At 42.7% G+C, this 14,390-nt stretch overlaps 1 protein-coding gene across 1 annotated transcript; it reads left to right on the forward strand.

Moving 5' to 3' along the window:
* Positions 1 to 321: 321 nt before the first annotated feature.
* Positions 322 to 1,905, forward strand: LOC114898949 (heterogeneous nuclear ribonucleoprotein H-like). The gene is given in 1 exon segment (XM_029229162.1): positions 322 to 1,905. A coding segment is annotated over 1 exon segment (1,341 nt). The 5' UTR covers positions 322 to 352; the 3' UTR covers positions 1,694 to 1,905.
* The last annotated feature ends 12,485 nt before the right edge of the window (positions 1,906 to 14,390 follow it).

Here is a 14,390-nt window from a genome sequence, read left to right on the forward strand (position 1 = left end):
TGAGGCTGGAATCCTGGAGGACAGCAACATTCCAGAGGTAGGTAAACAAGCAGAAGCCAGCAAAGGAACAAGAAAGAGGAGCCAGACAGAAGTGTCCTGGAAGCAAAGGAAAAAGATCATTTCAAGAAGAGATGGATTTGTTGGTATCAATACCTAGAGGACATCTACAGGAAAAAAAATACAATGGCAAATAAATCTATGAAAAGATGCTTAATCCCACTCATCATTATAGAAGTACAGATTAAAAAGATAATAAGGGATTTCTTCTCACCCGCACCAAAGTTGTGTGTGCAGGTCTGACCCTCACCCCCGTCTTGCAGGCTGTTTCGACGCCAGGACCCCCTAAGAGACGATGATGTTGGGCACCGAAGGCGGCGAGGGATTCGTGGTGAAGGTCCGGGGCTTGCCTTGGTCTTGCTCGGCCGACGAAGTGCAGTGGGTTTTCTCTGACTGCAAAATTCAAAATGGGGCTCAAGGTGTTCGTTTCATCTACACCAGAGAAGGCAGACCGAGTGGCGAGGCTTTTGTTGAACTTGAATCAGAAGATGAAGTCAAATTGGCCCTGAAAAAAGACAGAGAAACTATGGGACACAGATATGTTGAAGTATCCAAGTCAAACAACGTTGAAATGGATTGGGTGTTGAAGCATACTGGTCCAAGTAGTCCTGACACAGCCAATGATGGCTTTGTACGGCTTAGAGGACTCCCCTTTGGATGTAGCAAGGAAGAAATTGTTCAGTTCTCAGGGTTGGAAATCGTGCCAAATGGGATAACATTGCCGGTGGACTTCCAGGGGAGGAGTACGGGGGAGGCCTTTGTGCAGTTTGCTTCACAGGAAGTAGCTGAAAAGGCTCTAAAGAAACACAAGGAAAGAATAGGGCACAGGTATATCGAAATCTTTAAGAGCAGTTGAGCTGAAGTTAGAACTCACTATGATCCACCACAAAAACTTATGGCCATGCAGCGGCCAGGTCCCTGTGACAGACCTGGGGCTGGCAGAGGGTATAACAGCATTGGAAGAGGAGCTGGCTTTGAAAGGATGAGGCGTGGTGCTTACGGTGGAGGTTATGGAGGCTATGATGATTATAATGGCTATAATGATGGCTATGGATTTGGGTCAGATATATTTGGAAGAGACCTCAATTATTGTTTTTCAGGAGTGTCAGATCAGAGATACGGGGATGGTGGCTCTACTTTCCAGAGCACAAGAGGACACTGTGTACACATGTGGGGATTACCTTACAGAGCTACTGAGAATGACATTTATAATTTTTTTTCACCACTCAACCCTGTGAGAGTACATATTGAAATTGGTCCCGATGGCAGAGTAACTGGTGAAGCAGATGTCGAGTCTGCAACTCTTGAAGATGCTGTGGCAGCTATGTCAAAAGACAAAGCAAATATGCAACACAGATATGTAGAACTCTTCTTGAATTCTACAGCAGGAGCAAGCGGTGGTGCTTACGGTAGCCAAATGCTAGGAGGCATGGGTTTGTCAAACCAGTCCAGTTATGGCGGCCCAGCCAGCCAGCAGCTGAGTGGTGGTTATGGAGGCGGCTATGGTGGCCAGAGCAGCATGAGTGGATATGACCAAGTTTTACAGGAAAACTCCAGTGATTTTTCAATCAAACATTGCATAGGCAGCCAAGGAACAGCTACTACAGTAGTGGAAGCCGAGCATCTGTGGGAGTGAACGGAATGGGAGGGATGTCTAGCATGTCCAGCATGAGTGGTGGATGGGGAATGTAATTGATCCTGATCACTGACTCTTGGTCAACATTTTTTAAAAGAAAAACAAAACTTAAGTTTTAACAGTTTTGCAATACAAACTTGTGGTTTATGCTTACTCTAAGTGGAAATCAGGATTGTTTTAAAGACTTAAGGTTCAGTAATTTTGAACACAAACATTCGTTTAGGATGTAACTAGGTTGAGTAATCTGTTACTGTTAAATAATTTTCAGCTTTTCTCAAGTTAGTTATATTGTAGGATGTACTTAAGCAGTAGGTATATTTAGGTTAAAGCAGTTGAATTATGTTAAATGTTGCTTATACCACATTACATTGAACACTGTTTGGATGCATTGTTGAAAGACATGCTTTTTTGTGAAACAATATAGGAGCTGTGTCTACAATTAAAAGTGAAACATTTGGCATGTTGGTTAATTCTAGTTTCATTTAATAACCTCTATGGCACGTAAGTTTAAGCTTTTTTTTTAAGTTAATGGGGAAAATTTGAGATGCAATACCAATACTTTAGGATTTTGGTCTTGGTGTTTGTATGAAATTCTGAGGCCTTGATTTAAATCTTTTCATTGTATTGTGATTTTCCTTTTAGGTGTATTGCGCTAAGTGAAACTTGTTGAATAAATCTTCCTTTTAAAAACTAAAAAAAAAAAAAGAGAGATAATAAGGTACTATTTTTTGCTATTAGATTGGTAAAGATTATAAAGTTTAGTAACATCCAGTGTTGGCCAAGGTGTGGGAAACAGGTGCTCCCAGGCATTATGGGAATGTACATTCATGTCATACTTAAAGAGCAATTTGTCAAAATATATCCAAATTGTGAAGGCACGTGTTCTTGACCCAGGCACTGTACTTCTAAGAGTTTACAACAAACTCATAAGTATTCAAAGATGTATCTTTAAGGATATTAATTATCACACTGTTGAATACAGCGAAAGAAAACTAGAAGCAACCTAAATGTCCATCAAAAAGGGACTGGTTAAATAAAATGTAGTGCATCCTTACAACTCAGCTGGGGTGGCTGGGAGAAGGTAAGGGTTGGGATGGGGATGCAGAGGCCTTGGAACAGGCATGACGGGAATTACTGAGACTGTGTGTGTGTAAGTGTGTGTGTCTGTGTGTGTATGTGTGTGTGTGTTGGCAGGATACAGTGAACGGGCCAAAGAGGAGAATGCCCAGTATGGGCTGGCAATACCATGGAGGAGAGGCATGCTGAACATAGTTTTGTTTTGTTCAAGAGGCAGAGGCTGATCCCAGGCAATGTGACCCTTCTCCCCAACCCCATCAATCGTTTTTTTTTTTTTAAAGTTTACTTATTTATTTTTGGCTGCTTTGGGTCTTTGTTGCTGCGCGAGATCTTTCGCTAGTTGCGGCGAGCAGGGGCTACTCTTCGTTGTGGTGCGCAGGTTTCTCGTTGCCGTGGCTTCTCTTGTTGTGGAGCACGGGCTGTAGGAGCGTGGGCTTCAGTAGTTGTGGCTCGCGGGCTCTAGAGTGCAGGCTCAGTAGTTGTGGTGCACAGGCTTAGTTGCTCCATGGCATGTGGGATCATCCTGGACCAGGGATCGAACCCATGTCCCCTGCAATGGCAGGCAGATTCTCAACCACTGCACCACCAGGGAAGCCCCCCATCAATCTTTAATTTAATTTACTTTATACACCAAATATATTTGGTATGATTGGGTTTCTTGTAAATGCCCCTTGACTGGGGGCTGAGTTTTGTGTCAAGCATGGCATGGGACCAAAAGAGAGTCAAGCCATACAGATGAGGTAGACAGCCAACATCTGGGTCACATATGCACTTGCATATGTGTAAAAATTCTCTAGAAGTGTATTCAAAAATCTGTTATCAGGGTAAACTCTGGGAAGCGAGACTGGGGATGTTGTGTGGAGATGGACTTTACTTTTCATTTTACATCCTTCCAAACCATTGGCATTTTCACTTTAAAAACCATTTAAAATTGTATCACTCAGACAATACAACTGGAGAATAATGACAACTCCTAGCCAACTGAATAGAGTCTCAACTTTTCCCCTGATCTGATACTTGGATGATTGTGAAGACATCCACCCAATGATTCTTACAGAGTAGTACAGGTGAAGAGATGGTGCCTGCAAAGGTTTGAATATGACACTTTCCTGAAATTACACAATTCATGCATTATAGAAAAAGGAGTGTTTGCTGTACTTCTTCATAGGTGCTTGACAGATGTTTATTGGCTTTAATAATATTTAAACCTTCGTCCAGAGTTAAGATATACATGTATCCTCTCATTTGACTAAATTTGAGGGGAACCATAACTCAGTTAATTGTGAACCGCTACTATGATAGTAACCCTCTACTCTGTGTTTGGCATGAAGACTGCACCATTCTCCGAAGCAATGTCCTGAGCGATCCATTAAACCGAAACAAGGCATTAGAGCTCCAATGAGTCACCCACACAATACTTAGTAGTTATGGATATACTATGCTCAGGACATTTGAGACTCACTTTTACAGCAATTATGAAATTTTCCAATTTAATTCAACTCTTGAGGAGGGCGGTGCCTTTCCCGAACTGCAGAAGTGCCTGTTGAAATCCGGGGACGGAAATTTTCCATTTTGAAAGCAGAGTCATTGCTTGTAATGCTGTTGCCCCAGGCAGGCTGGAAGCAGAACTGGAAATGATCACGGCTTGTCTGGCAGGAGAAGTCCTACATTGATGTTCCAAGTGATGCAAACTTTCCTGGCTTCAGGAGAAAGACACTCTGTGAGCTGGGGTTCCTGCCCCATGTCCACCCATCAGGAAAGAGCTGCTTCCTCTACCTTCCTCAACGCTCCCGGTACCTCCATTTCTACCTCCCTGGTGCCCATTTAATGCTTTTTAACATCTGGACAGTTCATCTCCATTTACTCCTCTGAGGCTGCTCATGGCCATGACAGTGCAGAGGGGCCACCAGATCCTATTTTTAACTTTGTCTCCCAACATTTTATTAGAACAATTTTTTTTTTTTTTTTTTTTGCGGTACGCGGGTCTCTCACTGTTGTGGCCTCTCCCGTTGCGGAGCACAGGCTCCGGACGCGCAGGCTCAGCGGCCATGGCTCACGGGCCCAGCCGCTCCACGGCATGTGGGATCTTCCCGGACCGGGGCACGAACCCGTGTCCCCTGCATCGGCAGGCAGACTCTCAACCACTGCGCCACCAGGGAAGCCCCTATTAGAACAATTTTAAACATTCAGAAAAGTTGAAAAAAAATGTGCAGTGAATAGCCATATACTCAGCACTGAGATTGTAACATTGACATTCTATGCTGTTTTGTCACATGTCCAGGCCTCTGTTTTCAGTACCATGTGTGTTCAGCATCCACGCTGGTCCTGGTGGCCACAAAACTCTGTCTCTGTGTCAATAATAGACTTAAATACACAATTTAATAAGTACTTATATTCAAAGAGATACTAACATTTAGTACCTGCTTTGTGCCTGAGCAAGATACAAGGTACTTTCACACATATGATCGCCTAATTTTTCAACCCATGAAATAGACATTATTATTGTTCCCAACTTAGGGCTAAGAAAATTGAGACACAAAGAGGTAAAGGGACTTCCAAAGTTATTTATAGCTAAAACTGTTATTATAAAAGAAACAATTACAAATGAAATAGCTTATATCTTTAAAACAAAATAAATAGTTATATTTAAGTGCTCTTCTTAGTGTTTAAATAATACACTGGCAGAACTACGTTGCAATCATTAAATGTGTGTTTCAGAGAGAGATGTTTTAAAGTGGTCGTTTGCATGCAGCCGTTTTGACATGGCTGTTTACCAAGTCCTCAGAGAGTTTTGTTTTTGTGTTTTGTTTCTGTAGTTGTTATTATTTAATGTCAGCCATTTTAGCTGTAGCACTTCATTATTTTTCCTCCTGGAGAATCAAAAGTGTCTCATTTGTTTTCCAGTGTTGCTTGATGAAAATTCACGGGTACCAACGGCTTAGTATAAATAATCTAATAGAGGATTCTGGACAACACCAGAAAATACTATGCAGTTTCATACTCATTTTTACTTAGCCTAAAAACAAGCCATAAAACTTTCAGTTGCAAACAGCTGTCGTGGAGCCTCTGCTCCCACAAGCTACAAAACAATAAAGCACACCGGGACAACGGCAAGCATTCAAGTGCGCCACAAGGAAAAGCATCTTAACAGTTAATAGTGATGTAAGGGTTGGATTTTGGAATATGGGGAGGTCTACAGAAAGGGGAGACAAGAGAGGCCAAGAGTAAGCTTTGCATTGCCTGAGACCAGCCCCTAGAGCTCTCCACTTTTACAGAGGCCCCTGCTAGAAAACTAGTCTATGTATGACAATCTAAATTTAGAGGGCACTTGACAATTAACCAAGCACTTTTCTAGAAATTATCAGACTTGAATTTCCCAACAACTAAGAAAAAGGCAGGTTCCCATTTTTCTAAGGCTGAGGAGTTAAATGACTTAACCAGGAAGATTCAGCATTTCTGTGGAGCATGGGATTTAGAAATCAAGGACTTGGACCTGAATTGCATTTCTGCCTCTTGCTAGCTCCAGGCCTCTGAGCCATTGACTTAACCACTCTGAAACTGTTCGCTGTGAAAAGAGGATAATAAAACCTATCTCATAGGCTTGAGGTTAGGATTATGTTGTTATGCATGAAAAGTGTTCTGTGAACTGCAGTATATGAAATGAACTTGGTTATTGTTAATATACAGATAACACATCAACTGTGTTAACATGTATTTTACTTCATTAAACTTTTTATGATGACATTTTTAAACATACACTAAAGTGTGTTTGAAAATAATGAATATATTTATAATGAACCTCCATGGGTCCATCACCTGGCTTCACCATTTATCAACATAAGACCAATTGTACTTTATAACCTCTACTATCCCGCTCTCTGCTAGATTATTTTTTAAACAACCCCAGAGTTTATATCACTTCATTCAAAAATACTTAAACATATATCTCTAAGAGATAAGGGTTCTTTAAAAAATATATCTATCATACCATTATCACATCTAGAAGAAATTAACAATAATTCCCCAATACCACCTAGTATTCAGTCAGTATAAAAATTCTGATTATACCATAAACGGTTATTTTATCTGAATCAGGTCCAAACAAGGTACACACGTCAGTTTTGCTGCTATTTCTCAAGTCCTTTTAAATTTATATGACAACGTCCCACCCTGTCCCCACCCCCCATTTTTTTTTTTTTACTTGCAATTTATTTGTTGAAAAATTGGGGTAACTTGTCCTATAAAATCTCCCATGTTTTGGATTTGGCTATTATATCCTCATGGTATCTTTTACATGTTCTTCTATCCCCATTGGTTTGTATAAACTAGTGATTGTATCTGATGCTTGATCAATTTGTAAACTGTTGGCAGAAGCATTTCATGGATGGTGCTATTTCCTATTCCATCACAACAGGAGGCATATCATGTTTGATTGTCTTTATTTTTGTGATCTTAAAGTTGATCAATAAGTTCACACAGAGAGCCAGGTATGCAGAGAATAAAATTTCCAATTTGAGGAGCTTTCTTTAAGAGGAAGAAATATAAATTACAAATATAAAATTAGGTTCTAGGTCTTGAAGAGGACCATGCAAGTGAGGGGTGCTGAAACTTATAGTATATCAGCTCAGGGTAAATCCACCTCTGAATTCAGGTGAAATCAGCGTGTTTCATTCATTACTAGGTTCCCCATCAACCTTACTGAATGGCCGAGCATCATTGATGATCATTGCCTAGATCTGGGTTTTTCACTGTTATGTATTTTAATTCTGTCATTCCTTACACATTTATGAGCTGGTCTTCTTGTGTATAAAAGAACAGTCCCATGTTAGTGATTTGATTACCATGTGACTCAGTCAGGGTCCAGACAAGAGGCAGAAACCACACAGTGATTGGAACAGAAAAATGTTAATATAAGAAATTATTAAATAGTAATAGAGAATTAACCAGTAGGGATTAAGAAATTCTAAAGAATATAGGAATAGCACACACAGGGAAGAGCCATAGCTCTCGAGCTGAGTCAGAGCACCCAAGGGAGTGACAAACTGGAAGAGGGTCTCCGTATCCCCGAGGATGGAGAGAGTATGGCTGTAGCCCACTGGATGGTGGAGGAGTTCATGGAAGTACTTTAGGCCAGGGCTGGCAAGCAAAACTTCCCACTGGGATGCTGACAAAGCTTCATAGGAAGCCATCCACTGGTGTGCTGCTAAAATTCACTGAGATGTCCTCCACACTACTGACCACTGTGGATGGCAGGAACAAGCAGGAGAACATACTGGAGCCACAAAGAGAACTCCTTCCTCCTGCAGTGTCCTTCCAGTGGCCTCTACTGACGAAAGCTTAACACTGGTGGCCGTAGGAGAAATATTCACAGGGTCCAGCACCAGTATCACAACACAGAGCCAGGAAGGGTGGGTCGAGAGCTCATACAATGATAACAGACATGTCGTGAAATGTAGCTCATACAGGAAAGGCAAAATAAATGTTTTGTTCTTTCCATTTATTATCCAGTTTTCTGAATGAGTTAGTGCCCTGGAAACCTCCAAAGACTGCCATAATGGTTCCTATTGTGGTCATTGTTGTTTTAAAACCATTATAAACTTATGAATTTTAACATATTTGACGTTCCGATTCAATTCTTTTTGTTTGGCAGCATATATATATATATATATATTTTTTTTTTTTTTCCTTTTTTCTTTTTTTGCGGTACGCGGGCCTCTCACTGTTGTGGCCTCTCCCGTTGCAGAGCACAGGCTCCGGATGCGCAGGCTCAGCGGCCATGGCTCACGGGCCCAGCCGCTCTGCGGCATGTGGGATCCTCCCGGACTGGGGCACGAACCCATGTCCCCTGCATTGGCAGGCGGACTCTCAACCACTGCGCCACCAGGGAAGCCCTGGCAGCATATATTTTAAGCAGATACAATGCACAAACAATGCATGTTTTCTCCTTTAGTGTTTATAAAAGATAAGATGGAAAACTATCTCAAAGCTTTTGGAGACAAAGACTCGTATAGCATAGAAACCTATAGCAGAGCAGAGTCAGAGCTGGGGAGTTTCTTTTCTGTTGGCTCAAAAATTACCCTGAAGTAGCACTATTTACAATAGCCAAGACGTGGAAACAACCTAAATGTCCAACAACAGATGACTGGATAAAGAAGATGTGGTATATATGTATACAATGGAATACTACTCAACCATTAAAAAGAATGAAATAATGCCATTTGCAGCAATGGATGGACCTAGAGATTATAATACTAAGCAAAGTAAGTCAGAAAGAGAAAGACAAATACCAATGATATCACTTGTGTGTGGAATCTAAAATACGACACAAATGAACATATCTGCGAAACAAAAACATACAGACATAGAGAACAGACTTGTGGTTGTCAAGTGGTAGGGGGTGGAGGAAGGAAAGACTGGAAGTTTGGGGTTAGCAGTTGCAAACTATTACATATAGGACAGATAAACAACGAGGTCCTACTGTGGAGCACAGGGAACTGTTTTCAATATCCTGTGATAAACCATAATGGAAAAGAAGAGTAAAAGAATATATATGTATTTGTGTGTGTATAACTAAGTCACTTTGCTGCACAGCAGAAATTAAACACAACATTGTAAATCAACTATACTTCAATAAAATAAAAAAGGCCCTGAAGCATGTGGGAAATCTTGTCCTCAGATGTACACTAGCCATAAAGTAGGGAAAGGAAGCTTTGTTGATCATAGATAGTGAGGCCGTCAGAACTTCCCAGTTGGTGTGTCATGAACTACACACATATTATGTTTTCTGTGTGTGCTATGAGGTGACAAAGGTCGGGAAGCATTGGATTAAATGCCTGAGGCAGATTTTATTTTCCAGAGTTGGCTAAAACATCTCTCACCTTATGTGCTTCTCTACAATGTGATTTTGCCATGTCTCCATCAAGAGGTGGGGCCTAATTCCCCTTCCCTTGAGCCTACTCTGTCTAATGATTCATCTGTAACCAATAGAATGCCATGGGAGTGGTACACGACTTCTGAGGCTAGATCAGAGAAGACCTTGCAGCTCCCACCTGGTTCTTTGGAGATGCTTGTCCTCGGGGAAGCTAGACATCAAGAGTGAAGTCCTAGTACCCTGAGTTGGCCAAACCAGAGAGGCCCTGTGTGGGCTTCCCAGTGGACAGCCCATTCAGCCAAAGTCAACTGCCACTCATGTCAATGAGCCATTTTGCACGGTCAGCCCAGTTGAGCTTTCAGATACCACAGCTCCAGCTAACATCTGACTGTGACCACAAGAAAGACCCTGAGTGAGAATGACCCAGCCATGACCTTTTAAGTAAAATGATATGGTGGTTTTAAGGTGCCAAGTTTTGGGGTAATTTGTAATTCCACAAGAGTAACTGGAATAAAGGCCTAGAAGGCCTTTCCTACACAGGTGACAAATCAAGACTGTGTGTAGGCTGTGGACAAAGAATGTCACCTGCCATTTCAGTAAACAAAGAATGTTGCCACCATCAAGTCATTAGCCACCCAGCCACCCTCAGGACGGTGTGCCCTGAGGGGAATTTAGGGTGGAGAAAAACAGAGTACTGGTCCTACATAGTTAGATGTATATCAAAGGCATCATTTCAATGAGCACCGACTCTTGCCTCTTCCCATACATAGAGAAGCACTGAAATTGAGATGTCTGTTTTTTGTGATTAGTAGTAATCTTTTGATGTTCCACTACACGGTTTGTTGGTTTGTTTTTCAGCAAAAACGCCTATGTATCCTGGCTCCTCCCTCACCTCTTTGGAACAGTTCCTCAGAGCTGCCTGAGAGGCTGTCTCCTGGGCTAGAGTTCCCAGTAATGTCCCTGAATAAAATATAACGCACAACTTTTAGGTTGTGTGTTTTTCTTCAGTCAACAAGGCCTATGAATTACAGGTATGCTGCAGAGGTGATTTTTAAAAAGGGGCCTACTTCTAAGCTCTGATCTGAGGATTCTTCGAGTCCATGGGCAAGCCGTGGTCATTCCTCTGTAGACATTATGTCTCTGTCACCTGTCTCCTAGTTGATGGGCCAGTACCCTTTCCTGGTCACTCCCAGACATTTGCAGCTCTGTCACTCATTCTGGGTGATAGCAGGAGAGGACTACTCACTTTTCTTCTAAAGTAGCCTGTTGGTTTAGCCATCAGAAGAGTGTACTGTTCTTGAGAGATAGAGAGACGTAGAAGGAGGAGCATGAAATCTAGGGTCAAAAGGCCTGGGTTCAAGTCCAGATTCATTCACATTCTAGCTGTGTGACCTTGAGGAAATTATCTGACAGCTTTAGCTTCAGTTTCCCCATCGGAAAATGGGAAAAATAATCTGTATCCCATAAAGATGTGGGAGAATTAAATAAAATTACACCTATGAAAACATAGGGGTTTCAACCGGCTTGTTTGAGCTTCTTTTATTATTTTTATACATTTTCATTTTATTTTTAGAAAATTAAAAAATCCAAAAAAAGAAAAGAACAACCATTCATATTTTCACAACGGTGAATTACCACCACTTACATCATGATTTACTTATTTCCAGTCCTTTTTTTTTTTTAAACCACTTTGTTGGTTGTTTTGGGAAAACTTAGAAATGTTATGTATTAATTAGAAAGTCTTCAATCATAGAGAAAACAGCCCCCAAATACGGAGTGCTTCAAGAAGGTGAAAGTCATGTGGTGCAGGGGCCGTGATGATCTCTGTATCATTCCAATGTTTTCACATCTGTGATGCCCTCACCTGCATCCTGGCATGTATTAAATACTAGGATTTTATTAGTGCGTAAGAAGAAATTCACTTGTATCTACTGCCAATCCCCTGGTCTTTTGGATATCCTTTAAACTTGGGCCTCTATTTGAGTACAACTTTACTGCCCTGGCTGAACACTCCTATCCTCAGGAGGCAACATTCTCTATTGTTTAGCCAAAGAGAAAACTGTCTTCAGCACCACCTTGCCCTCTGCCTCTTTTTGCTGCAAACTCTACTCAACTCTATATCCCACTGCCTGTTCAGCTCAACATTCCTTCTCACATATCATTGCTGTTTTAGAACACATGGTCAGTTGTATCAGAACCAAATTTTACACATGCATCTGCGTTTGCTGGCACAACTGGGAAGGGTGCGCGGCTCTGCAATGGCATCCGCGTAGAACGTTCAGTTCTACTCTCTCTTTTTTTGTTTATCTTGCCTCTTCCATTAAATTCTTAAGCTCTTTTAAAAAAATTTTTTTTCAACTTTTAATGGAGTATTGTTGATTTACAATGTTGTGTTAGTTTCAGGTGTATAGCAAATTGAATCTGTTATACATATACATATATCTACTCTGTTTTAGATTCTTTTCCCATATGGGTCATTACAGAGTATTGAGTAGAGTTCCCTGTGCTATACTGAAGGTTCTTATTAGTTATCTATTTTACATATAGTACTGTGTATATGTCAGTCCCAATCTCCCATTTATCCCTCTCCAAGTTCTACTCTCTTGGAGTTCCCTTCTGTGTGGGCCACACAGCAGGGATGTCCACATGGTTGACTCTGTACTTGTTTTCACTTCATCCTCCCTCCGGCCTTTGTGACCTCCCAACATCGTCACAGGGTCTCCTGTGCCTCTGTTCCTCATGGGACCAGGAGGTGGGAAGGCAGAGCCGGTGTCCTCCCACTGGACACAATAAACCACCCAAGACTCGGGGAGGGGATGCTTCATTCACCTACTGCCTTAGAGAGGACTTATGTTGAGCTCATCTACACATTCCCTGGGAGTCCTTAGGAGCCTCTAGCCTTCAGCGTTCCTGCATGTGAGCTCTTAGGTATGAGATGTTAAAGAAAAAGTATTATTCTGTTAAAGAAAAAAGTTATTTATGACACTTACTAAAGCATGATATGGCAGACTTTATTCAGGGGGACTGTCATGATACGTGCAATGGGAAAGAGAGATTGGGCTCAACTCTGAATACAGAGAGGAAAAGTGGAAATTTATGGCCAAGGCGTAGGGTGGGGGTCAGTGCATGAAGAATTGCTATGAGGAAACATCAGGGGTAAAGGCGGATTCCAGGTAAACTGACCCACCAGGATTCTTGCTGCAGGCAGGCCAGGGTGATGGGAGATCACCTGGGGGATGGTGGGGGGGGAGGGGCCCGATCAGATATTGAGAATGATCAGATATCGAGGCTGTGCGTTCTTGCTAAGCTGACTTAGCAGGATTCTTGCTCAAATTAGGCAAGGCAGAGACGAATATGAAAGCCCCCAAATCAGGCCCCAGTTGAGAAAAGAGTTCAGAGGAGAGAGTCTTTGTTAGGAAGCAGGTGTTGATCAGTGTACAAAAATCTGGACATCATGGCAAAACATGACTTGGCACTTCTGCCAGACTTGGGCCTGAGCCCTGGTGGGCGAACGAGGACAGAGTGGTGCTGGCTGTGTCCTCTGCGTTTCCTGTTACCTGATTTTTCTCTACCTAACAGCCATGTTCCTGTCAAGATTAAAGAAGAACACCAGGACAGAGGACTGGAGGAAGAAGGCCTGCTTGGGCTTCAGCAAAATGGGGAGCTGAGGGCAGGAGCTGGGACTGGAAGAAAAGAATTTTCTAGATAAAAATGGCGTGGAGGGCACTGAGTGAGGCTCCTTGCCCCCCACAGGGCATGTTCAGAGTCACTGCTTACTTCTCTCCTAGTCTTCTCCAAACACCCTGCCCCTGGGCCCCATGGGCTGCCAGCAGCTGGTGCAAACAACCGCAAAGTTCTCATTTTAAAGCCATGCCTCTGGAATAAGTCATTCTCTCTCTCAAAAGTGCCTTTAAGGGGCTTCCCTGGTGGCGCAGTGGTTGAGAGTCCGCCTGCCGATGCAGGGGACACGGGTTCGTGCCGCGGTCCGGGAAGATCTCACATGCCGCGGAGCGGCTGGGCCCGTGAGCCATGGCCACTGAGCCTGTGCGTCCGGAGCCTGTGCTCCGCAATGGGAGAGGCCACAGCAGTGAGAGGTACGCGTACCGCAAAAAAAATAAAAATAAAAAAATTAAATTAAATTAAATTAAAAAGTGCCTTTAAGTATCATTGTTGCCCAGACACCACTTAACCCATTCGCAATCATGATAGTACACAACAGACCCGTAACTCGAGACATTAACCACCCTGTTTTGTATTTCTATTCCACCACCACTGGTATTTGTGCATTGAGATGTGAGGCTGCGATTTGCCCCAAGCGGGCATTGTCAGGCAAGGATAAAACCTGTGAAAAGTTGCCTGATGGGGTTCAGAAGGCACCATCTCTAGTGAGGCTGAGGGACCTGAAGTACAAATAGGCAGAGCAGGTTTCTGTCCAGGGTCCCCTCCCCCCAGACATACACTTAGAGGAAGAACACTGGCAGGAGAGGAGAAAGAGAGTTCTGGAAGTTCTAGCAACAGTGCAGGAGCTGTAAGGTCTGCCCCTGTCTTTATCCCCAGTCAGAAGGAGTTGGAGGAACAGCATCTAAAATAGAATTGCCTTAGAGCCTGGGGAGCTTCCTGTCTGGGGGGCATGAGGAGGGGGGAGGGGGCTGTATGAGCTACTGAGTGGTGAGGAAGGGGACCAGCTCAGTTTGTCTGGGTTGAACAGGAGGGCAGTGCCCGTCAGGAAAGCCCAGGAGAAGGGACGCT

This window comes from Monodon monoceros, unplaced genomic scaffold (assembly GCF_005190385.1).
Source record: "Monodon monoceros isolate NGI ecotype Baffin Bay Population unplaced genomic scaffold, NGI_Narwhal_1 Super_Scaffold_18, whole genome shotgun sequence".
Lineage (NCBI taxonomy): Eukaryota > Metazoa > Chordata > Mammalia > Artiodactyla > Monodontidae > Monodon > Monodon monoceros.